This window comes from Ursus arctos, unplaced genomic scaffold, assembly GCF_023065955.2.
Source record: "Ursus arctos isolate Adak ecotype North America unplaced genomic scaffold, UrsArc2.0 scaffold_7, whole genome shotgun sequence".
Lineage (NCBI taxonomy): Eukaryota > Metazoa > Chordata > Mammalia > Carnivora > Ursidae > Ursus > Ursus arctos.
Window position 1 is genome coordinate 27,202,480 of NW_026623089.1, and position 27,554 is coordinate 27,230,033.

Consider the following 27,554-nt stretch of genomic DNA (forward strand, 5'->3'; position numbering starts at 1 on the left):
CTATTTAAAAGTTCACTTCTGCTATGTAAAGAGTTAATTGGGTGATGGTAGAGTAAACATGACCAGTTGAAAGATTATTGCAGTAATCCAGGTGAGAGATGATGGTATCTTCAAATAGTGTGGTGGTGGTGGAGATGGAGAAAAGTAAACAGATTAAGATATAATTTTGGAGGTAAAATCAGACTTAATGATGAATTGGAATAAGGGAGAAGGAGGTATCAAGGGTGATTTTCAGGTTTTCTGGTTGAGCAATTGGGTGGATAGTGGTACCATTTACTGAGATACAGAAAATTAGAGGAAGAACAGATTTGGGGGGAGGAGATGGTGGATAGAGAATTCCATTTTATTTATTTATTTTTTATTTTTTTAAAGATTTTATTTATTCATTTGACAGAGAGAGAGACAGCCAGCGAGAGAGGGAACACAAGCAGGGGGGAGTGGGAGAGGAAGAAGCAGGCTCCCAGTGGAGGAGCCCGATGTGGGGCTCGATCCCAGGGCTCTGGGATCATGCCTGAGCCAAAGGCAGACGCTTAACGACTGAGCCACCCAGGCGCCCTGAGAATTCGTTTTTGACAGACTTATTTAGGTATCTTTGCTATATCCAAATGGAAATACTGGATTAGCAAGTTATGTATAAGAACTTGGAGCTCAGTGGAGAAATTTGTGTTGGTGGAATGAATTTGGGGGTCATCAGCATATGGATGGTATGTAAAGCCAAGGGAGTAGATGAGGTTACTGAGATATTATCTGATCTGATGATTATCATCACCATTGGGCCTGCGGCAACCACTGTGTTTGGATATCTTTTTGGGGTTAAAGCATTAGATTTCAGTAATTGGTAAGTGAACTGTCCTTGCAGATCTACAGATAGTTATGTGTATGTTACCCCCCATTGCCCAAAAATCCCCATTCCATGGTGGGGAGAGAGAAACAAGATCTCGTGTCTGCAGGTACTCCCTGGATCTGACCCTTAAGTTTGCAGGTTTCTATTTTCAGTAGGTTGAAGGCCATGTCAGTTTTCTGCCACACACAGGACCGGCCATGAAGCTAAAGGAACTTGAACGGCCAGCTGTCCAAGCGTGGAGCCCAGCCAGCCACTACCCTGTGTACCTGGCCACAGGTATGATATTTTGAACTACAATCCACTGAAAGTACATAGGTCAAAGGGAGACTTAATATCCAGAATTTTTTACTGAGCTTCAGAGAAAGCTTTAGAGTCATGGAAAGGTGGGGTTTGTTCTCAGCATAAGCAAGGGGACATTAGGTGTTTGGAGTACCTGGGGGCAGCCTTGAACTGTGGCTCAAGCCGGGGCACCTCCTGTTTTCTTGCTTTCTTTGGAGTTACCATTTGAAAAAAAGTATACCCAGTCTTCTGTTCCTCTGCCTCTCCACTCCCTAACCATTTATACCCCAAATCCATGCATGTATTTTTGCTTATATGCTGCCTCTTCCTAACTTTTCTTGTGCCTAGGAACATCTGCCCAGCAGCTAGATGCCTCCTTTAGCACAAATGGCACATTGGAAATCTTTGAGGTTGATTTCAGGGACCCCTCTTTGGACTTGAAACACAAGGGAGTCCTTTCTGCCTCAAGCAGGTACTATGTCTGAATTGTTGATGGGTGTGTGGGACAGATTCTGATGTAGACCTTGTTGAGGAATGCTGGTGGTAATGTGTGCTTCTCAGGGCTCATGAGGAGATACTTGAAGAGAGAAGTTAACCCTGGGTTTATTTTGCAAAAGGATTTTTTTAAAAAACCCACTTGTACCTTTTTGGCCAGCAGCAGCAGTGGTGTCAGGCAGAATCATGTGATAGAGACGCCTCACACAAAGCTGGACCCATAAGTACCTGATCTCTCTCTCAGCCCAGAGATGTTGGCTCCTTCCTCCCCTGGCTCTTGCGAAGATAACCTTACACAATATCTCCTTTTCTGCCAGTGGGAGGAGAATGAGTGAGCCTCTCATCGTGGTTAGGCACTGATTGGGTACTCATGGATTTCATGGCTCTAGCAGGCTTATAGGGCTGAGTACTGACATTCACAGAGCGTATGTATACAGGCCAGACACTATGCTAGGGGCTCTGTATATCTTATTTGTCCCTCAAAATGGGCCTTTTTACACAGGAGGAAACTGAAAGTCTGGGAAGCTAGGATTTACATCTAGGCCTGACTCCAAAATCTACCTTCTTTCTATTATTCAACTTTTCTCTTACAGGTTTTATAAAGATGTGGCTTATAGCAGTGGTCTCCAAATTTTCATACCACCAGGGAAAATGAGAATATTCACTATACTCGAGTTATATAGGCAATATAAGTAATGTATGTGCATTACTCTACTATTAAAAATACAGTTTTTATAATTTTATAGATTAAAAATGTAGGGTCTTTTTCCTACAGCTCAGAAAATTATCTTGTCTATCCCATTTTAGAGATTAGCGGTCAAAATGCAACTTTGCATTCTCTTGTGCATTTTTTGGTTCATCTGAGAGATTAAGTTATTTAGACAGAAGTACCTCTTTTTTTCTTTTCATGGTTTAACTTAATAATGAAAGGTTAGTTATTGTTCTCCCTTTCTGGAGCCCCTATATCACTTTCTAACAGCCTCCCTTATTTTATAATGTTTTACATGTCTTTGTATTTCCAGTACCTTTTCCTTTGAAGAGCAGCCACTGGAGGGTTTACCAGTAATCATGAAATATTCTTAGCATCAAAGCAAGCATTTCAGAAAGGGCCCATGAAAGGGGTGAGCTAATGCAATAGCATTCATACTCCTGGAGTTAAGAGGGGAAGTGGGCAAGGGCTCTTATCCTCAGCCAGCGAAGCAGCAACTTCAGCACAGTAGTGGCTCCTTATGGCAAAGAGTTCCTAATAAAGATGCAGTATAATTGCTTAAGAAATCTTGCCCCCTGCTTGTATGTTCTCTCTTTCTCTCTCTCTGTCAAGTAAATAAAATCTTTAAAACATTTTTTTAAAAAGGGGGTACCTGGGTGGCTCAGTCAGTTAAGCCTCTGCCTTCAGCTCAGGTCATGATCCCAAGTTTCTGGGATCAAGCCCTGCATTGGGCTCCCTGCTCAGTGGGGAGCCTGCTTCTCCCTCTCCCTCTGCCTGCAGCTCCCCCTGCTTGTGCTCTCTCTCTCTGTCAAATAAAAAAAATAATAATAAATAAAATCTTTAAAAAACCCTTTTTAAAAAAAAAAGAAATCTTGAAATTGAAATTGAATCCTAAGATCCCTGTGGGCGGAGATTTTTGCCTGTTTTATTCACTGCCGTATCTCTAGCTCCTAAAACAGTGCCTGGCGTTAGATGCTTAATAAATATCTGTTACATGCACAAGTGACATTAGAACTTGAGACCACAATGAGCATTGCTATCCACCATTTCAGTTAGTTACAGTTATTCTTCAGTTAATCTTAGTGCCGTGAGAGCTTTTCAGGGGTGATGATTGGTTGGTTTTGCAACCAACTAAGTTGAAGGGACCCTTTATGAAATGTTGGTACCCAATTCAAGAATCATAAACTTCACTTCATACCCTGTTCCATCCTGCAAGGATTGGGGGCTATAACCAAAATAAATAGTATGGTTAAAACTATTGATAGTATTTCATCTCTGCTTTCTTTTCCACCTCCATAATTGTATCCAAAGATTGATTTGCATTTCCAAAGACCCAAGAAATTACCTTTGACCTAGATCTATTAGAGTCTTGTTGAAGAAATTATCTTAGACACCCCAGGGTCTAAGATACCCACTTTTGGCTCAGCCTGGGTTCAGTCACTTACTCAGAAATCCACATCTCAAACTATTGATCAAGGTGATCAGGGTAGGTAGAAGGCTGCCCATTCTTTGCTTTATGCTTTCCTTTTTCTTTTCTGTGTCATCTTTGGCATGGTTTAGTGGAAAACACAATTATATTGAGTTGCATCCTTGCCTAAAGTTACATGACTGTGCAAATGGTATTCTGACAGTGGTCTTCATTTTCCTCACTTATGTGTAAAGAAGAGGTTATGTAAGATGACTGCTAAGAACCTGCTGGGCTCTAGATTCCAGTCTTACGTTCAGTCTTTGCTTCCCTTTCTTTTTTATAGCATAATCTCTTTCCTTTTTCCTTTTTTCTCCCTAAAGATTTATTTATTTATTTATTATTTACTTATTTATTTGAGAGAGAAAGAACAGGAGAGGGACAGCGAGAGAAGGAGAGAAGCTCCCCACTGAGCATGGAGCCTGACACAGGGCTCTGTCTCAGGACCCTGAGATCATAACCTGAGGAGAAATCAAGAGTTGAACGCTTAAACTGACTGAGCCACTCAGGGGCCCCTCCTTTTTTTTTTTTTTTTTTTTTTTAAAGAAACATTCCTTGTGTCTCTTCATTATTACCTAAACATATACTTTTCAAAAGATTTCCCCTTCCTTTGCCTGCCCTTTTCACTGGACCCATGGCTCAACCACATTTGAATCCTGAAGACCCCCTTATCCTCAGTCCATGATGCATCAGAGAAATGTTACATATTTAGAAATACCTGACCGAAAGAGAACTGCTCTGAAAGTCTGGTACAGGGCGCCTGGGTGGCTCAGTTGGTTAAGCGCTGCCTTCAGCTCAGGTCATGATCCCAGAGTCCCAGGATCGAGCCCCACTTTGGACTCCCTGCTCAGCAGGGAGTCTACTTCTCCCTCTGACCCTCCCCCCTCTTGTGCTCTCTCACTGTCTCTCAAATAAATGAATAAAATCTAAAAAAAAAAAAAAAAAGAAAAAGAAAGCAACACTGGTACAGGTGTGGACAAGGGACTGCCTCAGGCTGTAAGTATACCGGGAGTGTGTGGATAAATGCACTGGATGCATCCAAATCAATACAGATGAGCATGTGCACTGAAGCTGGTGATGTTTGGTTTGTTAGATGAATCTCATGAAAGAAGAAATGTTTTGGGGAGAATAATACATGATTGAGTTGACTTGTGAACTGAGGACTTAGCTGCTATGGCTGAATGAGGTCAGAGGCCGATGTGTGATGTGCTGTACTCCACCCTGTCTACGCTGACGTTCTAGATCTCACTGTGGTCTCTGTAACCTCTGTATGACCCATCCTCTTGTAACATGAAGAAAGGTGATCTATCTTCCAGTACCTTTATAGCAGTTCTAGCTCCTTGGGGGAGCACTGTGACCTTTCTTTGGGTGCCTGTGTATAGAACAGCAAGCAGAAAAAGATCACTTTGTGTACTTCTCTTCGTTTTCCCATTTCCAAAGTTTGCCTTCTTTAGAGATTACATGAAGATGTCAGAGTAGAGGGGCACCTGCGTGGCTCAGTCGGTTAAGCAGTTGCCTTAGGCTCAGGTCATGATCTCTCGGTCCTGGGATCAGGCCCCACAGAATCTGCTTCTTTCTCTCCGTCTGCTTCTCCTTGTTGCTCGTGCTCACTCTCTCGAATGCGTGCTCTCTCTCTCTCGTTCTCAAATAAATAAAAATCTTAAAAAAAAAGATCACGGAGTAGAGAGAACATGGGCTTTGTTTTTGGATAGACCTGGTTTCAGAACCAGTACTGCCATCTAATGTCCTCTTGGGCACATTTTTTAACTTCTCTGGCCCTGTTTTTCTCTGCTGTAAATTGGGAGATATAGGCAAGAGTCGCTTGGTGCATACTGGGCATCAGGAGAGGACTTCCCTCAAACAGCCACTGCTCTCCTCACTGTCTGCATTCTCCAGCTTGGAGCACTGCTTTCACCACTCTGACTTTTAGGAAACTTGGATTCCCTCGGCTATTTTGGCTTGTTTTCACTTTAATTCACTAAGATGAGGTTGGGATTTTTAAAAAGGAACCTAACTAAGCAAATAAAAGCAAAATCCTAAACAAAGAAGTACCTAAATTACAGAAGCAAGAATTGACAGCACATGTTCTTACTTATAAAGTAGCTAAAGCTTGGCTTCAGCTGAGCTTCGTTGGGATAACTTTCTGATCTCTCAGGCCTCAGTTTATTCTCTTCAACCTTGTCTTTTTCTCTCTGCCAGAAGCATAGCCATGAGCTGGTCATTAGGACTGGTTCTGTCTTTGTGAATTTCAGTACCTTCCCTTATTGGTCTAGGCTCGTATCAGTCTGATGGGTCTAGTACAGGGGTTCTCAACCCTGGTTGCTTGTTAGAATCACTTGGGGGCTCATGTTAAAAATGTGCATTCTGAGGGCCTGTCTCTGGAAATTTTGCTTTGCAAGGTCTAGGTAGGTATGTAAAGAATCTGTATTTTCTTTAGATGCCACTTATCATTCTTGATGCTCTCTGGTGCCCATTGTTGCCATCTCCATGGGAACCTCTTCAGCAGAGAATTCCACTGGTATTCTCATGTTTTGAAAGTTCCTATTTTTCTATACAAACTCTTTTTATACCTGTTCCTTAAATCTCTTTCTTCTAATGTCTGAAAATCCTTTTTTTCAAGCCAGAGGCCATCTTGTTTTTTAAGTTTTTATTTTTAAACTATTCAAACATTGAAAAGTTGTAGAATAGTGAAATGAATAATCATATATCTTTACTTAATCAGTTGTTAATTTTTTGTTGTATTTGCCTACAGGCTTATGTGCTCTTTCTCTGCATGTACATGCATACACACACACACACACACACACACACACACACACACACACACACACACACACGTTATTCCCTGTCCATTTACAGAGCAGAGATGATTGACATTCCTTGAGCCCACTGAATGATCATGTCCGGGTCCTTGCTTAACTTGTCCCAGCTGGTCCCACTCTCCCAGGTGTTCTCTGTGATGTCCCATTTGGGCTCCCGTTTCACCCTCACTAGTGAAATGGTTAATCATGGGACTGTACTTTCTACATGCTTAGAGAAAGAAAGTCATTTTGTCATGCGCTGTGTTCTGCATTTTGGTCACTCTGAACTAACTGGGCTTTATTTTCCAACTCTGGTGACTCCCCCTTGAGGTTTCAGGTACCTTTGTCTTCGGTCTGGATGTCATATGCTGTGACCATACTGAGGTTACTGCAACATCTTCTGCCATCCCTATATGAGTTTTTCTCTGGCCATACTCTCCTTTGGTTCCTATGAGACCTATTCTGGGCTTCTCTAGCTACTCTGTTGACTTGCCCTCTGCCCACACGGACCTCTAGTCCCAGGGGAACATGGCAGCCTCTTGAGCCAGTGTGGCACACATTCTTCTGCTCTGTTAAGATCAGTGCAACCTTAGAACATAGCCATTTGGACCGTAGCTTTGGAGCCACTGTTTTGTGTCCGCTCTGCTGTTTTATTTCAGTGACCTGGTCTCAACCACTGCTCAGCTCTTTACTTCTAACAAATGGTTGCTGCTCTAATGACTGGCCAAACAGGTTCCTGCCCAGTCACCCCACTCAGTTTCTTGGCTGACTGTTCCCAGGGTGTGGAAACATTTCATTTCAATTAGGGATCTTATGACATCATTTGATGTGAAATCTGGCTTCTCTGAAGGGCTGTGGAAATACTCTTGACTAGCAGCTGTGAAATGAAGGACAGACTACCTGTAAGGCTTTGGGGATTTCACTTGCCTTCCCTAGGGGCTTTGCAGACGACCCATCTTTGTCTGCAGGGGCCCAGGGTCCATCTTTTTCTTTTGTGCAAGCCACTGGTAGTGTCTTATTAGAAGCATCATTAGAAGGCCAAAAGTGTTTCCCAAGAGGTATGTTTATTCTTTATGCTTCTATGTTTGTAGGGCTGGCCCACTGCAGCCATATAGCAGATCCAGTGGGCTAGTCACATGGAAGAGACACAGGGTGGAGAAGTCCTTGGGTCTTTTCTCACTTCCAACTTGAGAGAGAAGAGGGGACAGCAATTGTTGGTGTAGGGAACCTGCTTCTAGTTGGGTACAAAAGAGTTTGGATCTTCCTCTACACAGAATACACTATTTTATGATGGTTAAAAGCTCAGGTTCTAAAATAAGAAGGCTCAGGGCACCTGGGTGTCTCAGTTGGTTGAGCGTCTAACTCTTGATTTTGGCTCAGGTCATGATCGCAGGGTTATGAGATCAAGCCCCGTGTCCAGCTCCATGCTGAGTGTGGAGTCTGCTTAAGAGTCTCTCTTCCCGGGGCGCCTGGGTGGCACAGCGGTTGAGCGTCTGCCTTCGGCTCAGGGCGTGATCCCGGCGTTACGGGATCGAGTCCCACATCAGGCTCTTCCGCTATGAGCCTGCTTCTTCCTCTCCCACTCCCCCTGCTTGTGTTCCCTCTCTCGCTGGCTGTCTCTCTCTGTCGAATAAATAAATAAAATCTTAAAAAAAAAAAAAAGAGTCTCTCTTCCCTCTCCCTCTGCCCCTCTCCCACTTTCGCTCTCTCTCTTTCTCTACAAAAGTAAATAAAAATAAATGAATAAAATAAAATAAGATGGGTCAGACTTTAAACCTTGATTCTGCCACTTCCTAGTTGTCAAATAGGGATAAAATTACTGTGTATACACAGTTTCGTAAATTCTCTGTGCCTCAGTTTCCTCAATTGAAAATGGAGTTAATAAGAATACTTCATAGGGTTGTTGAATATTAAATCAGTTAACACATGTGAAGCACTTAAAACAGTGCCTGGCACATAGGAAGTATCCAATAAGTGTTAGTTGTATTATTTGAGTTGTGAAGATTAAGTGATGTAATCTATCTGTATGTATCCTGGGCCTATATAACCCTAATAATGTTAACTTTAAAGAAACAACAACAACAAAAACCTGCCACACAACTCTGAGGCAGTGGTCTCCTGCCTTCTAGTGTAACAAAGGTGGAGTCTTTTCTCAGAGAAAGGGCAGGACTAAGGAAGGAAACCTGTGTTGTGTGTCCGATAAGTGAGGGAGACAGGCAGGCTCCATCTCGGGATGGAGATGCCTGCATGATGGCAGGGGCTGATGGAGATGCCTCCTCTCTGCCGACTGACATGGTTCTGAGTTGGTGCTGATGCCAGTTTCTCCTCTTTGTAGGTTTTACAAGCTGATCTGGGGGAGCTTTGGCGATGGGCTTTCGGAAGGCTCCGGGGTCATTGCAGGCGGCGGGGACGATGGCATGCTTACTCTATACAATGTGACTCACATCCTGTCTTCTGGGAAAGAGCCTGTGATTGCCCAGAGACAGAAGCACACGGGGGCTGTCAGAGCCCTTGACTTTAATCCTTTCCAGGTACTGCATTTCCTTTGGTCAAACATGGCCACGCCATGGAGCCACAGATCTGAGCATTCACTTGTGACCTCCAGTCTATAATTCTGAGCCCTTTGCAGGCTGTTATGGGGGAGGTTTTGGAAGCCCTAAATGTGGGTCTCTTTCCCCCTTCCCTGCCTGGGATGGTGTGTCTCCAAAGGCCTTTTCTTCATACAGGGCAACCTCCTGGCCTCAGGGGCCAGTGATTCTGAAATCTTTATTTGGGATTTGAATAACCTAAATGTGCCAATGACCCCAGGATCCAAGTCACAGGTAAGGAGACTGCTGGGGCTGCTGATTAGAGTGTGCAGCTGATTTGCCCAGGAAGTCTTGAATTCTGGAGGGCAGCCAGAGCACAGGAGATTTTGGACTTTACCACTGGAGGGCAACAAAGCACCACAGACTAATGCGTTACCAGCCTACCGATAGCAGGGATGGAGGGGAGGGTGTGTGTGTGTGGTGGTTTGTGGTCATTAACTGTCCTAGGGTTTCTGGAAGGAAGATGAAGAAAGGCAGTAAAAGACATTGAGAAAAGGAGTGAGAGTTCTATTTATCATAGTAGAGCTTAGTAAGAGTAGAATAGGGCCCTGGGCTCAGTGGAGTGGGGCCAAGAGGGCACACTCAGATATATCCTTGTCCTTTTTGTGGGGCGGGTCAGCTTTGCCTCTATATCTGGTTCTCCCATGCAGTTGGGGATCTTGTGTATGTCTGTCTCTGAGTGTACCTACCTGTCAGTCTATAACTGGGCCCATCTTTTTGCTCCCTTGCTCTTCTCTGTCTTGTGCTTACAGTATCGTGAGGCAAATTAAGTATAACTTTGATAGCACCTTGTGCCCTAAAAATAACAATGGCTTTTCTTTCTGCCTCATTCTTTCTGGGGGTCTTACATGTCTGTGTTTTCCTCCCTTCCTCCTCCTCTACCTTTCTCTTTGTCATAGATAAGAGGGCTGTTTTAAATCTTGACTCCATCCTCTCAGGAGCACCTTGGGATAGGTGTAAATTCCAAGTGTGCCTGCCATTCTCTCAGCTTCTACACCAGTCCCCTAAAGGATCCTCTCTGGAAAATTCAACTCCCAGCTCCCTGACAGTGTTTGGGTTTGGGAAGCCCCGTATCTACTCTTGGGCTTTCTGTGGGCGGTTGGGAGCAGTGGAACAGCAAATGGCTCTTGGTCCAGGGGATGACAAGTTGTCCTCTGCCCCTTCCCCCCTTTCTGCCTCAGCAGCCTCCAGAAGACATCAAGGCACTCGCTTGGAACCGGCAAGTTCAACACATTCTGTCTTCTGCTCACCCCAGCGGCAAGGCAGTTGTGTGGGATCTCAGGAAGAATGAACCTATCATCAAAGTCAGCGATCGTAGCAACAGGGTGAGTCGCAGAGGCAGAACGCAGGCTCAGGTTCCGGCTTCTTTCTCATGCCCAGAATTTGGCGCTGCTCCTCCCCATGCCAGGGTTCTGCTTTTAGCTGTTGCATTTGCAGGTTCAGCCTCGTAGCAGATTTCCTATTGAGAGTGAATGCTTAGGGAAGTGAAACAGAGCTGATCCGAAGGCTTCTAATGTTCCTTACTTACTCATGGTCATCACTTATCACATAGAAGAGACACAAAACCTGCCCTCAGAGGTCCTATTCCAACTGGGCAGACAAGGTTCATAACTAGAAGTGTCAGGTTACATCACTCATTGGGGTCTGCTTTGTTCACAGATGCACAGCTCCAGCCTGGCCTGGCACCCAGACATAGCCACCCAGTTGGTGCTATGTTCAGAAGATGATCGTTTTCCAGTGATTCAGCTGTGGGATTTGCGCTTTGCCTCCTCGCCCCTGAAGGTGCTGGAAAGCCACAGCAGGTAATCTCTCGAACTCTGTCTGTATCCTTGGTGGATGGTGGGGCATAACTGACCTGGGTAGGAGGCAGTGAATGCCTCACTTTAGTTACCAAACATCTTCTCTGTCTTCAAAGTCATTCCCAGTGAGCACACAGTCTCTCAGTCCTAGCTCTAGCCCCAACAAAGAGGAGTTCTTTGAGATCCTGAGGTTATGGAAAAGAACCTGAGATTCCATTTAACTTCCAGAAAGGGAGTGTAGATGGGGTCCTGAGAAATATTTGGAGCTAATGTTTAGTCCCCCGGGGAGAGTCCCCAGGCTCTGATTCAAGATAATGTTCATTTCTTTAGGTGGTGAGGCTGCTTCCTCCAAGACTTCTCCTTAATAAGAGAACCTTGGCTCCTGTCTATCCTCTGAACAGGCCTTCCCTTGAAGCTGTAGCTCTTGGGCCCATAACAGAAAGAGCAGCCCCACACTGTTTTTTCTTACTAAAGGACTATATTGCCTTTATACCTTCTTAGGGACTTTGAAGAGTTGGGTCCTCACTACCCTCCTGCTAAAAAAAAAGCACCCATGGGGTGGGTGCTTGCCTGATTCACGCTGATTTATAGTCCCTACTTTACAGTCAGGGAAAGGAAGCAGGCCATTCTGTGGGGACCTATGCGAGGCAGAGTGATACAGTGCATGGTGCCCAGGCTCTGGGATTTGACTTGGGTTCTGGCTGCATGACTGCTGAAGTTTCCTTAATTTTTCAAAGTCTTATTTTCCTCATTTGTAAAATGAAATCAGACTGTTCATTTCTTAGGGATGAAGTTTATCTGAGATACATAAGGTACCTTACTCAGAGTAGGCATTTGACAAATGTTAGCTGCTCTTTCCTTTCCTTATTAGGGGGATCTTGGCAGTGTCGTGGAGCCAAGCTGATGCCGAGCTTCTGCTCAGTAGTGCCAAGGACAACCAGATCTTGTGCTGGAACCTGGGGAGCAATGAGGTAGGCTGACCCTTCTGTGGGAATGCTGGGAGGGGAAATAAGCTGTGTGTTCGGGGTTACTTTACCTAAGTCAGGGTTTCCCTAATGGTTGGGTTCCCTCACAGGTAGTATATAAGCTACCCATACAGAGCAGCTGGTGCTTTGATGTGCAGTGGTGCCCTCGGGACCCTCCAGTGTTCTCTGCTGCCTCCTTCGACGGATGGATCAGTTTGTACTCCGTGATGGGTAGGAGCTGGGAAGTCCAGCAGATGAAACAGGCTGACAAGGTTTGAAGGGCTTGGTGGAGAATGCTGTCTCTGTGTGGGGGAGAGAGAAGGACGAATGGCCTGGGAGGAAGTGGGGACTATTGACGACTAGGAAGCCAGGGCCCTGGGTTGCACCTTTGCTCTAGTGCCCATCTTCCTGGGAGGATGTCTGTTCCTGCCACGGAACAAAAGAGGCCTTCGTGTTGACTCTTGCTCTTGGATGTTCCCTGTGGTATTTCAGGGACACTGGACCTCCATGCTGGGACCATTATTTTGAAAGTATGAACTATCTTATCTCCTTTTCTCCTATAGATCCATTCTGTGTCTACAGTCCACTGTAGACCTTGGATGCAGTAGGTTCTTGGACTCATGGGAGTCCTACCCTCACTACCAGTTCCCTAGAAAATGGGAGTCCAGCCACTGTGGGCCACATTGGGTATCTCAAGGATTTCTCCCAGAGTAAAGTTTATAGATGCAGCACCACTTCGGGTTGGTGATACAGGTGTCCTTTTGCCCTCAGATCTCTTCTTCCTTCAGCAAAGGCCAGCCTCTCCCACCATTGCATGTACCAGAGCAAGTAGCCCAAGCATCATTGATACCTCCTCTTAAAAAACCCCCCAAATGGATGAGAAGGCCAGCAGGTGTTTCATTTGCTGTAAGTGTAGTGTGTAGGGGTATGTGTTTGTGAAGCCTCTTGTATGCCTAACATGTAGCTGTGTTCTGTAGGAGATTTATTCCTACTGCCTGTGTCTCAGATCAGGTCCCATTTTAGGGCTCAAGCAGAGTTACTATTGCGTTTCCCTCTACCCCTTCACCTTGCTTACTGTGCCAGTCCTGTCTAAAAGGTATTGGTTGCTGTAGGCTGCTCGGTTATAGAGAACTGCCTGAGATTCCACCTCATTTTTCTCTAACCTTTACATGTCTGGACTGGTAGTGAGTCCAGACATGTAAGGGTTAGAAATACAAAGCAGAGGGGCGCCTGGGTGGCACAGCGGTTAAGCGTCTGCCTTCGGCTCAGGGCGTGATCCCGGCGTTACAGGATCAAGCCCCACATCAGGCTCCTCCACTATCAGCCTGCTTCTTCCTCTCCCACTCCCCCTGCTTGTGTTCCCTCTCTCGCTGGCTGTCTCTATCCTGTCAAATAAATAAATAAAATCTTTAAAAAAAAAAAAGAAATACAAAGCAGGAAAGAAAAAAAAATGTAAATTCCATCCTGTCACTCCTCTGCTCAAAACCTTTGACCCCCATTCCCTTATGGACTCAAGGCCAGATGTACACAGGGCCCCACTTACCTTCCTAGTTTTTATTTCCACCTTATTTTTATATGTTCCTTGGGTTCCAGTTACATATGACTCCTTTCTGTCCCACAAATAACTCCTCAACTTTGCTGCTTCTGCCTGTGGCCTGCCCTTCAGCTTCTCTCCTGAGCCACTGAGCCCTATTATAGTCTTTTATGGTCCCTTGCTTAAATACCACCCCCTCCACAATGCCTGTCTTTAAACCCTTGTCAAACTTCACTTTGATGATTTCTACTCCTGTAATGATACTAACTGTACTAAGGTTATTTATATACATGTGTGGAGACCCTACTAAGTAATAGACTCCTTAAAGATAGGGATCACGTTTTGTTCATTTTTATCCCTAAAGCAAGTGCTTCCCAAACTTTAATGCACATACAGATCACCTGGGGATCTTATTAAAATTCAGATTCTGGTTCATTCAGTCTAGGGTAGGGCCCAAGATTCTGATTTCCCAACAAGTTCCCAGGTGATGCCCTTGCCACTGGTCTGAGGAGTGGCAGGGTCCTAAAGCACTTAATCCAGTGCTTTAAATATTAGGTTTGAATTGAAAAGAGATGTATCAAAGAAGTGGTTCTTGTGTTCAGAGCCACCAGTTTTATTGTGGAGGTAAGGCTAACATACTCAGGAGGCAGTGACGTGAAGAATTCTGATGTTGAGAGAGGTACATGCTTTTGTTTGTTTGTTTGTTTGTTTCAGGAGATAGTTCTGTGTTTAATTTTTTGAGGAACCACCATACCGTTTTCCACAGCAGCTTCACAGTATTTCCAACAACAATGCCTAAGAGTTTCATTTTTTTCTACATCAGCCCCAGTACTTATTTTCTGTCTTTTTTAATTGAAGTATAGTTGACGTACAATATTACATTTAGCTTCAGATGTACAACTTAGTGATATGACAAGTCTATACATTATGCCATGCTCACCACAAGTGTAGCCACCAGCTGTCACCATACAGCACTATTACAGTACCATTGACTGTATTCCCTGTGCTGTGCCTCTCATCCCTATGACTTATTCATTCCATAACTAGAAGCCTGTACCTCCCACTCCTCTTCACCCATTTTGCCCAGCCTCCCACCCCTCTCCTGGCAACCACCAATTTGTTCTCTGTATTTATGGGTCTGTCTGGAGAGGCCTGCAGTCTTTTTTTTTTTTTTTTTAAAGATTACTTATTTGAGAGAGAGAGAGAGAGTGCCCATGCTTGGGTGGGGGAAGAGGGGCTCAGGGAGAGGGAGAGAGAATCTCAAGCCGACTTCCCGCCAAGTGTGGAGCCCAACACGGACCTCGATCCCATGATCCTGAGATCACGACCTGAGCTGAAATCAAAAGTTGGACACTTAACCAACTGAGCCACCCATGCGCCAGAGGCCTGCATTCTTACCATAGCTCTGTCACTTATTAGCTGGGTAACCCTGGGCAGGTCGCTTAACTCAGGATTATCTGTAAAACAGGGATAGTAATACGTGTTCAGCTTGTGTTAGGGAATTGACATGAACCTCAAATAAGAATACACATAAGCAATTTGTAAGACTATCAAATATTAACAAATTAAAAGTTAAGTTTGTTCTGTTTAGCACTAATCTGTAGTGTAGGTTTGTGCTGTAGGAATCAAGTGAAGAATTCCAACTGGGAAAGTTCATTAAGGAGGAGGTCTCAGGAAGGGAAATAGTGAAGGGTTGGGGAGTAAGCAGTATTTGTCAACTATGGCTGCAACCTGAAGAACTTTAAAATATACTGATGCCTAATCCCACCCCCAGAGATTCAGATTTTACTGTCTGGAGTACAGCCTGATGGCTGGGTAGCTCCTCACATTGTTTTAATGTGCAGCCAGTTGGAGTCAAGGAACTTTACAAAGCTCTGCTTGGTGACAGATGCTGTAGGTAGGATACCTAATTTGGCGAGAAGGATGCTCAGGTGGGGCTGTTTTGGTGGGTGAAGTCTCAGAAGCAGAAATGAACTTTGGGCGTGTGGAGCAGTCACATGAATGAGCAAGGAGAGAGAGGCTAGAGAGTCTGGCCCTGACTTTGGGGGATTTTGTATGCTACGGGCAGAGGAGCTTAAGCTCTCTTCTGTGGCCTTGTGAAACCAGGACACACTCCTAAGCAGCCATAGGTACAGGGTGGTAGTCTAAGGCTTGGATTGGAGGAGGAAAACTCAGAATAGCAGCCTATTCCTATAACCTGGCTGTGGAAGCACGGGGAATGGGACAGAGGGGCCCTGCGTGAGAGACACTGCACAAGAAGAGGTAAGACTGCTGTTACGGGGCTGTGGCTGTGGTGGGTATAAAGACTGTGATAATGCCAAGACGTTTGGTCCAGGTGACTGGGAGAATGGTGCTACCAGCACAGGTGAGAAGATGAGTACCTTGCACTGGAGTTTTAAGCTGATGGTGCTAAAAATGTAGAGGTGGTTTTGGTATAGGGGCGCATTTGCTACTCATTTCCTGATCCTTTTCCACCCCCAGGAGTTCTTATTGTTGATTTCCTATTCTAGGGTTGACGAATAAACAGCCTTCCCTGTGATGTGGACTTGGTGTTAATTTTTAGCTAGAAGATGTGATCTTTACCTTTCTTGTTTTTCCTCACCAGTTTGGGGGGAAGCTGGTTACCTTTGGCCTCCCCAGCACCCCTGCCCATCAGGTGCCACAGCCTTGCCTCCGCCTAGTCTTCATTAGTCAAGTCATCACAGAATCTGAATTCCTGAGGCGGTCAACTGAGCTGCGGGAGGCCCTGGGATCAGGAAATCTCCTGAATTATTGTCAGAACAAGATTGAACAAACACCACTGCAAAGTGAAAAGATGCTCTGGCAATTCCTGAAGGTAGGAAGCCTGAAGGCTGGCTCCTCTGAAGTGTTTCCGCAAAGCCGGCAACTCTAGGAGATGGACAGCCACACTGTGACCTAGATTACAGGGGCCCTGACCTCTCAGGCTTTTTGCTACACCATACCACCCTCTGGACGCAGAACCATCACCTTTTACCAGTGGTTCAGAGACCTTTTGCAGCTAAGGAAGCTGAGGGGTACAAGTGACATTTGCCTTTTTTACTTCTATTGCTGATGTCCTAGATACTTTACCAAGGCTAAGGTGAAGGATTTTATGCCATGCCAAAGGGCAGATAATGTGATGGGAAGAGAGAAGGGAAAGGAAGGAAGGAAAGAGGATTGTCTGGAAGGCGGCATCATCATGAGAAGGCTTTGAGTTTATGTCAGGTAACCCAAGGCAAGTTATTGTGGTGGGACTCAGGGCTTAAGTCCCAATTTACTCTGGAGGGATGGTTCAAGTTCCAGTGCGTGACATCAGGAGGACTGCTCCACTTGTCAGAGGAATTGAGCAGATGGGAGGAGAGAACTAAAGGGAGAAAGAGAACCAACCGGACGGGCGGTGAGAGGATTATTCAAAGTTTTGGGATCATAGTGTATAATGCAGAAAGGACAGAGTCTGTCCCATGGGATCTGAGAACGGCTTGGGGTCTATGCTTCAGACATAGTAGAACTTTGTGATGGTAGACACGAGGAATTTGGGAAGGAGACAGGATTGAGAAAGATCATCAGCTGTAGAGGGAAGCTAGAAAAAGGTATGGGAAGAAAGGAATAAGAAATGATGCTTTTGTTGTAAGCAGAATACAGGCAACTGCTGCAGGAATGGTGGAATGGGAAAGAGAATAGAGGGAGCCATCAGGAGTTGAGCCTTTATTCTTCTGAACAAAGGAGGCAGCAGTACCTAAGGACAGAGGGGAGTCTGGTTGAAAAAGCTACCCAAGAGCTGTCCGTCATGATGGTCCTGAAGCTGAATGTGGCTGAACATTTCCAAAGGATGAGTATGGGAGAAGGAGGGAGCCCTGAGACACTGTGAGAAAAACAGTAGTCAGAAGTCATGGTTCTGTGTAGGGCAAATGAAGGGCCCAGCCACCTAACCCAGATGGGGGTAGGGCTTCAGGAAGTGTTGGTCCCCAGTATCTGAGACACTGAGTGGGTAAGCTGCCTTTGTTTATTGTATGTACGCAGCTTCCACAACAAACTATGTTTTCAACTAGATATTTAGACTCACAAGACTCTAGGTTCACTTGGCATCAGTCTCCTCAGAAGGATGTGGGACGGAAACCACAGCTTGTTGGCAGGGCAGCAGCAGGTGGTGCTCTTCTGTGGGGGTTCTTGCAGCAGCCTATGCAGCAGTTCAGAGTTCTCCTCTTCACCTCCCTGAATGACAGATCAGGTGCAAGGTGACGAGATGCACACAAGGCAGGTGTGTAGGTGGCCCCGGCTTAGAAGCCTCGTGCCCACAAGAGCCAGTGTTTCTTGTACCCACTTCAAAAATGTTTCTAGAGTCCGTACAAGAGATCTGTTCAGTTACAAGAGTCCTTGCAATCAGGGAAGCCTGGAGCATGGTGTCAACAGATGCTATTTAAGTTTGTATAGTTCCAGTGCAGATGCAATTTATCCATCACAAGCAATGTTGTCTGGAAACATAGCTGACATTTGACTCCACCAGGTAACCAGGCTAACAGATCTAGTAAGTCAACAGAAGGTCCAGTTCTCATGTAGAAGCGGGAGAGGGTTTTGTTAACACCATGCCTCCAGCCCAGCAGGATCAAATCAGGGAAAAAAAGAGGACAGATGGTGTTGGCCTCAGTAGGGCACTTCTGGTAGTATGAAGAACTATATTAGAAGGTACACTGACACAGATGTTCGGCTTATGCAAGAGAGGGTCATTCACATTGATATAACGGGGACTTGTGTGTTCTGTGATTCCTTAGGTGACCTTAGAGGAAGACTCCAGAATGAAATTTCTAAAACTATTAGGATACAGTAAAGATGAGCTTCAGAAGAAGGTAAGCTGCTTTCACATCAGAAGCCTGTACTTGAGGCAGAGAAGAAGAGAATGCTGTCGGTGGAAACCAACTCAGTGATCTCATTAATGCATATACAGACATTTTACCTTTTGGAGGTAGGCTTTTCCCCAGGTAAATAGTCCAAGGATCTTAGAGAGTCCAGTCGGTGCGGAGTGGAACTGGGAAGAAAACATAATAGGTGTTTGACCTTGTGCTGGGAAGAGGGTACTCATAGGTCTCTCCTTACAGATGGCCGCATGTTTGAAGAGTGACTTGAGACTGGGTGAGAGCCCTCAGTCCAAGGGAGATGATCTCCATAGTAACAGACAGCAGGCCTTCTGCAGCCAGGTGTGGTTGGAGCCCAGACAGCCAGACGTGGGGTAACACAGGAGACCTGCCTTTAGGGCATCTGCCCCTTCCTGGCCCTTTTCTTTGCTCTCGTAAAGTGCTTGGCTTCTGTAGAAGTCTTCAAACTCCTCACTTCTTGGAACCCCAGTGAGACACAGAGTGCATAAGCTTTTGGGCTGGGAGAGGAGCTATTTTAACCATGGACTAGAGCCTGTCTCAAATCTTATCTGGTTATTCTTCAGCTTTACCCATTAAGGGCCAGATAGTAGAGCTCCCAGAGAGAGCTACTAAGCCAGCTCTCTCTCTGTTTTCAGTTCATTTCCAAAATTGCCACCTCTGTTCTTTCTTGTACAGACCTCCAAACACATCACAGAGGAAGCCTCTGCCTCCTCATCCTTCTTTGATGAGCTGGTCCCTCAGAATATGGCTCCATGGGAGATCCCCATCACAGAAGGTACACTGATCCTGAGGGAGAGAAACGCTGTGTGTGGGAGTAGGTGGGCTTAGAGTTCTTGGACTTGAGAACATTTTCTGCTTGTCCCCTGCCTCCTGCCTCCCTCCCACCATCACAAATGCTGGGTGGTTCTGTTACTGATTAGAGCTCTCTCTGGATTTTCATGGATACGTCTTTCCTATGGAAGCCCTTCTAGCAAGATATTTTTTTCTACTGTTTTCTTACTTAAAAGACTGTGACCCTGTTTTTGCTGAGCAAACACACACTATACCTCTGATGTTGCCGTTAGGAGGCCCTCCCTCATCTTGAGCCCTGTCCTTAGAGAGTTACCACTGGACCTGGCACTTGGGACAGCCCACTACGTTTTGTTGTTGAGGAGTGAAACTTGGGAGTTTTGTTTTGGGCAAGGGAGGCTGAGTGATACAGAGGTAGAAGCGGTATACTGTGGGCCCTGTAGGGGACAGGAAGCTAGGGTCTGAGAGCAGGTGAACCTGGAGGGGGTGCCTCTGCCTGCAGACACTGATGGACTCCTGAGCCAGGCTCTCCTGCTTGGAGAACTGCGCCCTGCTGTGGAGCTGTGTCTGAAGGAAGAGCGCTTTGCTGATGCCATCATCCTGGCCCAGGCTGGCGGCGCAGATCTGCTAAAACAAACACAGGAGTGCTACTGGGCCAAGAAGAAAACCAGAATCTCTTCGGTAACTGCCCACTGTGCAGGAGAGGAGGGGAGGCGATTACTTGGACTTTGTCAGGTGGATGCCTACACCTTGGTATTTAGAAGATCTGCCAGGCTCTCTTTCTTCCCACTCCAACCACCCCTACCTCGCCCCCAACCCCTAGTCAGTGGTCTAATAGGAAGCCTGCTCACCAGCAGCTTTCCTCAGCATGTCCCTGTGTGTGACTCTGACTGCCTGTGGTGGGTGGATGGCTGATGACCTCCTTCCCTCTCTGCCCATTATAGCTGCTAGCCTGTGTTGTACAGAAGAATTGGGAGGATATGGTGTGTGCCTGTAGCCTGCAGAACTGGAAGGAGGCACTGGCCTTGCTACTGACATACTCCGGGCCAGAGAAATTCCCTGAGCTTTGTGGTAGGTAGCCCTAGGTTTCAGGATGGAGTGGTGTGACTCTAGCGTGGAGTTAACAGACATGCTGAGGGAGGAGGCACAGGAGCAGCCTGAGCTCTGGGAGGCCAGGCTGTGTTGTCAGGGCCCAGGTTTGGTTCAGCTCGGAGGCAAGGACTACAGTAGGGATCAAGTATTGTCCTGTTTTACTTTTTCTCGTTACATCTTGATGCAAGAGCTCTGCCCTTCACTGTAGAGCAATATTGGCCTCAGTATTGTCCAAAGCCACTGGTTACTTGTCCCACAGCTCATGGTCCTCCACCTATTTTCAAACAGGAGAATGAGAAGAAGCACAAGAAAGCTATGCCATTAAAGAACTTTCCATCTCTCTGCAGACATGCTGGGTACTCGCATGGAGCAGGAGGGTGGCAGAGCACTAACCTCTGAAGCCAGACTCTGTTATGTGTGCTCAGGGAGTGTGGAGCAGCTGGTGGAGTGTTGGGCAAAATGCCACCGGGCTTCATCCCCTCTGGCTCTACAGGTACTCCTTCTCTGCAGGGCACTGGTCACTCCATACCAGGCTCTTAGGAGAGGCTATTAATAGGGATGTGCAGGGACATCAGAGACAAGTCTTCCGGGTACCCAGGCTGGAATCAATATATTAAGGAGGAGAAAAGGGCCTTCAGTGTCTGGGACCTTTTCCCAGGGATGAGCTAGCACCTCCCTCTGTCCTTCTCAGTCGGGAGACTGAGCAACAGCTGCTTAGGTATTAACCTTCATAATTTTTTCCCACTTTAGGTTTGGTTATACAAGTTTATTCTCTATTTGAATAATTGTGAGCCTGGGCCTCCTATTAGCTGCTATGAAAATTTCTGTGGATTTAAATTGTACCAGACACTCTACAGGTAACCAGAGAAGACTCATAGGAAGACAAAGTCACAGATGAAACAATAGTATAACAGAGCCTGAAGTTGATGATGTACTAGCAGAGTAAAGGGTAAAGAAAGCAAAAAAAGAGGCAGAGATGTATGAGAGTCTAAGACCCAGATGGACCTAGTTGAAGCAAATGCTAACAGCTTGGGAGGTGAGGCCAAGAGGCTCTTCTTTAACTGTCACGTCTCTTACATATCATCACCTGCTGCCTATATCTGGCCATGGCCAGGTGCCCTCATGCCCATAGTGGGAAGTCCCTGGGTGAACCGCCTGGTCTTAGAGAGCAGGATGTGCTTTGAAGAGACCTGACTGCGCTTATCCCTGTTCCTATAGGACCTGATGGAGAAGGTGATGGTCCTTAATAAGAGCTTGGAGCTACTGCAGGGTTCTGACGGGGTGAGCTCAGGCCCTGCCACAACCTACAGGGTTACCCAGTATGCTAACCTCCTGGCAGCCCAGGGCAGCCTGGCCACTGCCATGAGCTACCTACCCAGTGTCTGTACTCAGGTGAGTGGGACCACGTAGAGAGAGCAAAGCATTTCAGTCATCTAACACTGGCTGAGCACTTCCATGTTCCAGGCACTATGCAAATGCTGAAATTCTAGGATAAATGAGATCTAGTCCCTCAGGAAGCTCACAGTCCCTTGGGGGGAATCAGATGTCAGTAACTTACAGTGTTATAACAGAAGCTTATACTAGGCACTGTGGGTCTCTAGGAAAGGGGCTGGTTTTGCCCAGAGCAGTCAAGAAAGGTTTCCCAGTGGTTAAAACAGTTGAGCTGGACCTTCAAAGAGAAGTAGCTTGGGGCGCCTGGGTGGCTCAGTCGTTAAGCATCTGCCTTCGGCTCAGGGCGTGATCTCAGAGTCCTGGGATCGAGCCCCATATCAGGCTCCTCCCCTGGAAGCCTGCTTCTTCCTTTCCCACTCACCCTGCTTGTGTTCCCTCTCTTGCTGGCTGTCTCTCTCTGTCAAATAAGTAAATAAAATCTTTAAAAAAAAAAAAAGAGAAGTAGCTTACCAGCAGTTGTAGGCCATTCTAGGCAGAAGAAACAGCAAGGAGGGATGCTTGGCAGGGATTAGGGACCTTTGAGTCCTCTAAGGTGGCTGAAGTGTAGAGGGCCAACTGAAGTTTGAATGCTATATGGGGCCAGGCATATAAGAAAGGCTGTTCAATTGTTTTAATTTTCATTAACACAGTTCTTCATTTTTATAACTTTTGTAGCCACCAGTTCAGCAGCTGAGAGATCGACTTTTTCATGCCCAGGGTTCTGGTGTCTTGGGCCAACAGTGTCCTCCTTTCCCCTTTCCCCGGGTCGTTGTGGGACCTACCCCCCACTCTAAAGAAACATCATCTTACAGATTGGGATTCCAGTCTTCTCACCAGGTAAGACCTGGTTTGGTTTGTTCATTCGTTTGTTCATTCATTCAAAAATACTTACTAAATGTCTATCAGATACCAAGCATGGTTCTAGGCACTTGGAATATATTAGTGAACAAAAAATGAAAATTCCCAACTTTGTAGAGCATAGATTCAGTTATTTTTCTAATAACGGATTGTCAGACAACTGCTAGGCTCTTAGAACAGAAATGTGGACAAACCATGATTCATGCCCTTAATTAGTTCATAGTCTAGTGGAAAGATAGATATGTAAAAAGTAAGTACAGTAAAATTCATAAATGCCATGATTGGGGTATGATAAGGGACCATGGGATCACATAGAAAAAAGCAACTTAGTTTTTGGGGGAGCAGGAGAAGTTTAGGAAATGTTTTAGAATATCATGTTTGATCTGAGTGTTGAAGATTAAAAGTTATTTAGGCAATGGAAGGAGTATGTAAAGGCTATTTCAAGCAGTGGGAACAGTATTACGAAAGCATTGAAGGGAGAGTAAGCAAAGCCCATTTGAGGAACTACTAATATTTTAATGGGGCTGCAAAAGAGGTGTTTGTTGTAGGGGAGTTAGATGAAGCTGGAATAACAGGTAAGAGATAGAGCAGGAAGGACCTGGAATTTTGTGCTAAAGACCTTAGATCTGACCCTGAAATTGACTGGTCTTAAGCAGGGGAATGACTAGCTATATGTTTAGGAAGGGCAGGGCTGGAGGCATTTAAGAGGCAATAGCAAGAGATGATGAGGACATGAAATGACCTAGAGCTGGAGAATGAAGTTAGATTTAAGATACTAAATAGGTAGAATTGACAGAAATTGGTGATGGTTAGAGGAGTCTTTGAAGTGGGGGGACTGACCCCCAGGTTCCTGGCCGCAGTGCCCAGATGGTTTGGGTGCTTTTAACTTAGGATACCAGGATCCTGCTGGAGGGACTGGGGAACAAAAGCCAGCGTGATGGTAAATAGAGGTATCAGGCAGAAGCTCTGATGATTCATCCTGTCCCACCTTCAATTCTCACCCTAATTTTCTTTCTTCTTTCCTCTTTCTTTCCCCTCCCTCCTCTTCCTTCTTGTATCCCCACTCTTTCTGTCTCTCTGCCTCTTCTTCTCTCCTTTCTATTTTGAAATAATTACAGATTCATAGGAAGTTGCAAAGAAATGTACTGGGAAGTCTCATGCATCACATCCCCACCCCACGTCCTGCCAGTGTCCACACAACCATAGTACAATGTCAAAACCAAGAAACTGATATTAGTACAATCCATAGATTCATATTGCACCAGTGCGTGTGTGTGTGTGTATAACTATGCAAGAATTTGTCTTCTTATCTTTTAAACAGGGTCCTTCACAAAGCAAAAATTTTTAATTTAAGGTCCAATTTATAGTTTTCTTTCTGTGGATCATGTCTTTTATGCCTTTGCCAGTCCACAGTCCCCTAAAGTTTTTCTATGTTCTTTCTAAAAGTTTTATAGTTTTATGTTTTACAGTTAAGTCTGTGTTCTATTTTAAGTTCATTTTTGCATATGGTGTGAAGTTTAGGTCAAGCTTCTTCTTCTTCTTTTTTTTTTTTTTTTTGCCAGTGGATATCCATAATCATTTATTGAAAAGGCTGTCTCAGGATGCCTGAGTGGCTTAGTCAGTTAAGAGTCTGCCTTCAGTTCAGGTTATGATCCCAGGGTCCTGGAATCAAGTCCCGCATCCAGCTCCTTGCTCAGCGGGGAGCCTGCTTCTCCCTCTGCCTGCTGCTCTCCCTGCTTGTGTGCACAAACTCTCTCTCTCTGACAAATAAATAAATAAAATTAAAAAAAAAAAAAGGGGCGCCTGGGTGGCACAGCGGTTAAGCGTCTGCCTTCGGCTCAGGGCATGATCCCGGCGTTATGGGATCGAGCCCCACATCAGGCTCCTCCGCTATGAGCCTGCTTCTTCCTCTCCCACTCCCCCTGCTTGTGTTGCATCTCTCGCTGGCTGTCTCTATCTCTGTCAAATAAATAAATAAAATCTTCAAAAAAAGAAAAAAGAAAAGCCTATCTCTCCTCCATTGAATTGATTTTGCTCCTTTGTCAAAAATTAACTGGGCCTATTTATATGGATTTATTTCTCAGATCTCCATTTTATTCTGTTGATCTGTGTGTCTTTCCCTCTGACAGTACCACTCTGTCTTGAATACTACGTCTATACAGTAAGTCTTGACATGAGGAAGAATAATTCCTTGCACTTTGTTCTTCTTCTTCTTTTTTTAAGATTTTATTAATTTGAGAGAGAGAGTGAGTAAGAGAGAGAGAGAGCATGAGCAGGGGGAAGGGCAGAGGGAAAAGGAGAAGCAGACTCCCCGTTGAGCAGGGAGCCTGACACAGGGATCCTAGGACTCCAGGATCATGACTGGAGTCGAAGGCAGATGCTTAATGGACTGAGCCACCCAGGTGCCACCCCTTTGTCACTTTTTACAGAGACTTAATCAGTTCTGTTGATTTTTTATTTTAAGAGCTGGCTTTTTGTTTCATATTCTTTATTGTTCTTCTCTTTTCAATTACTTACCTTTCTTTTCCTTTCCAAGTACTGACCCTTTTTTCTCTTCACAGGTTCCAGCTCCATCTCCAAGGCCAAGGATTTTCACACCTCAGTCATCACTAGTGACACCCTTGATACCTTCCCATCCTGGCCCTTATCAAAGCTCCCAAACACAGACTATAAGGGACTACAGGGCACCTGAGCTCCAGGCAGCCCAGCCTTTGCCCTTGGCGTCTGGTGTAAGGCCTGGTGAGTGAGTGAGTGAGTGAGTGAGTCGAGATTTGTCTGGACAGAGCACAGAGGAAAACAGTTGGCATGGCCAGAATGGATTTGGGAAGCATTATGTGTACTATGTAGTGAGAGGAGCTTACAATTTGAAGTCTGAATCCCCAGTACTATCACTTACTGGCTTTGTGTCTAAGGGCAAGAGATTTGCCACTGTTTCTTTTGAAAAGTGAGAATAGCTATTATATTGGTCACTTCAACCCCACAGGATTGTTTTTAGGGTCAAATGAGGAATTTTTTTTTTTTAAAGATTTTATTTATTTATGTGACAGAGAGACAGCCAGCGAGAGAGGGAACACAGCAGGGGGAATGGGAGAGGAAGAAGCAGGCTCCCAGCGGAGGAGCCCGATGTGGAACTTGATCCCAGAATGCCGGGATCACGCCCTGAGCCGAATGAAGGCAGACGCTTAACGACTGCGCTACCCAGGCGCCCCTCAAATGAGGAATAGTTAAAAGTACTTTGTAAATGGTAGATCTCCATACACATATATTACTCTTTCATTATCATTATTAGGTTTGTTTGTTTTATTGCTGCCTTATTTTTCGCTGATAGCTCCAAGTCTCTCCCAAATTGAAGTTTGGTGGAAAATGACCTGTTTCTGTTCCTTTTCAGCTTTATTTGAGTCACCACTATTAAGAGGGCAAAAAGCCCAAGTTCCTAACCCCATGGGGTTCCCTGGAACATGGCCTCTTCCCGGTGCACCTCCACCCATGGTACCCCCAGACGTCATACAGCCTGCCTCTACCTCCCTGGCTGAGACTACTCGACTGTTCCCTTCGCTTCCTGTGAGACTACCAGGTGTCAGCCCTACAAGCCTCCAGTCCCTAGCCCCTCCTGTCAATTTCTCTGTGACACACTCTCCAGGAGGGCCAGGTGCTGCATGCTCTTGTGCCCTCCCGACTACTGGCCTCTTGACTGCTCACCCAGGTCAGTCTTCTTTCCATGGCTTCTGTCTTCTGGGTCATTGCCTCCTTCTCTTCCCCTCTCCACGACCACCTTAGGAATCTTTCCTCATGCCAGTGAATTGGGGCCATTGGGTTGGAGAATGGCAACTGAGAGTATGGCTGGTCTGCAAAGGGAGGTGTGATTGACGCCAACTAAAATAATTTTACTGGCCTTCAAACTGAAAATTTCCAGGGTTCCTGACTGTGCCCCTAAATACCTCTATCTTTGTGCTATGCAGGACCTCAAGATTCCTTGAAAAATGCCCTAGTGCCCAGGGCAAACCTCCAGAGGAAAAAGGTCCGTTCATCTCTTGCCACCTGCCCCTCATACATTCACTAATGACCCACATTCTAGTTTCTTCCAGAATTCAGCCCATCCCCTTATCAGGCACACACACTATCCTGTCCCTTTTTCCACTCATTCTCACCTCAGCCATCTCCTCTTTCCTTTTTGCATGCGTGTATCAGTCTCCCCAACTCCTGGTTCCCTACTCGCTACTCTGTCCCCTTGCTCACTCAGAACTTCTGTTGCTCTCTGAAAGCAGGGCTAGGAAGTCTCTCAGCTTCGACTCATATGCCTTTCTTTCTCTGTCTCTAGTTACCAGAGACATTTATGCCCTTAGCACCGATTACTGCTCCAGTTATGAGCCTCACCCCTGAGCCACGAGGGGTCCTTTCCTCACAGCCTTCTGTCCTTGGTGTGGGCCATGCTCCCCCAGGAGCTCCAGGAGAATTCAGCCTGCAGGTGAGAGGAACAGTGCATTCCCCTCCTCTTGGAAACTTTCCAACTCTCCTTGGGTATAGAAAAGCAGGGAGCATGGTAGATGGGCCTCATTCTTCAAGCGGGAGGCCGATTCTGCACTGGGGAACTGGTGTAGACAGGTAGCAAATGTTCTTACTGCAGAGAAGAGGTGGTGCCCCTTTCCCCAACTCTGCTCTAGTGGGAGCAGTGTGACACTGAATCACTGAGGACTAGTCCATAGGGAATCTATGAGAAGGACAGCTTGCCAGTCTATCCTGTCTCCCTGCTCCTTCTTCAGCAACATCAGCAGTGGCCCCCTCAGAAGGTGGAAAGGAAGGAGCTGCCCCCAGAGCATCAGTCCCTGAAGACCAGCTTTGAGAAGCTTCTACGACGCTGCTCCCTGTCTGCCACTGACTTAGTAAGTCTGAGCCTTCCCCTCAATGTCCTCCTCACACCAATAGCTTGTTCCCAGGACTCCTGAGCTATAGGTCAGTTCCTTGTGTGACTCTTTTCTCATGGTCCCTGGGCCCCCTGTCTGTGACTTGTACTTACTTGATATCCATGTGGGGTAA

The 27,554-nt window shown here is 45.8% G+C and overlaps 1 protein-coding gene across 25 annotated transcripts in view; it reads left to right on the forward strand.

The window, feature by feature from the left end:
- The window catches only part of SEC31B (SEC31 homolog B, COPII coat complex component), a 39,526-nt gene that overhangs the window by 2,773 nt on the left and 9,199 nt on the right, over positions 1–27,554 (forward strand). For 4 of the 25 annotated variants that reach the window (XM_026493880.4, XM_057308575.1, XM_057308574.1 and 1 more), the window contains exons 2-24: positions 997–1,120; positions 1,472–1,595; positions 8,929–9,124; positions 9,320–9,415; positions 10,363–10,506; positions 10,841–10,983; positions 11,852–11,951; positions 12,056–12,217; positions 12,717–12,851; positions 16,085–16,315; positions 18,249–18,323; positions 18,573–18,671; positions 19,026–19,125; positions 19,642–19,820; positions 20,084–20,210; positions 20,579–20,724; positions 21,450–21,623; positions 22,338–22,499; positions 25,082–25,259; positions 25,909–26,223; positions 26,480–26,538; positions 26,839–26,985; positions 27,281–27,400. In XM_026493880.4, coding sequence (XP_026349665.2) covers positions 1,042–1,120; positions 1,472–1,595; positions 8,929–9,124; positions 9,320–9,415; positions 10,363–10,506; positions 10,841–10,983; positions 11,852–11,951; positions 12,056–12,217; positions 12,717–12,851; positions 16,085–16,315; positions 18,249–18,323; positions 18,573–18,671; positions 19,026–19,125; positions 19,642–19,820; positions 20,084–20,210; positions 20,579–20,724; positions 21,450–21,623; positions 22,338–22,499; positions 25,082–25,259; positions 25,909–26,223; positions 26,480–26,538; positions 26,839–26,985; positions 27,281–27,400 — 3,291 coding nt within the window. In that variant the 5' untranslated portion in view covers positions 997–1,041. Of the gene's footprint in view, positions 1–996; positions 1,121–1,471; positions 1,596–8,928; positions 9,125–9,319; positions 9,416–10,362; positions 10,507–10,840; positions 10,984–11,851; positions 11,952–12,055; positions 12,218–12,716; positions 12,852–16,084; positions 16,316–18,248; positions 18,324–18,572; positions 18,672–19,025; positions 19,126–19,641; positions 19,821–20,083; positions 20,211–20,578; positions 20,725–21,449; positions 21,624–22,337; positions 22,500–25,081; positions 25,260–25,908; positions 26,224–26,479; positions 26,539–26,838; positions 26,986–27,280; positions 27,401–27,554 lie in introns of those variants that run through there. The other 21 variants (XM_057308576.1, XM_048219196.2, XM_026493877.4 and 18 more) reach the window with 20 other exon arrangements.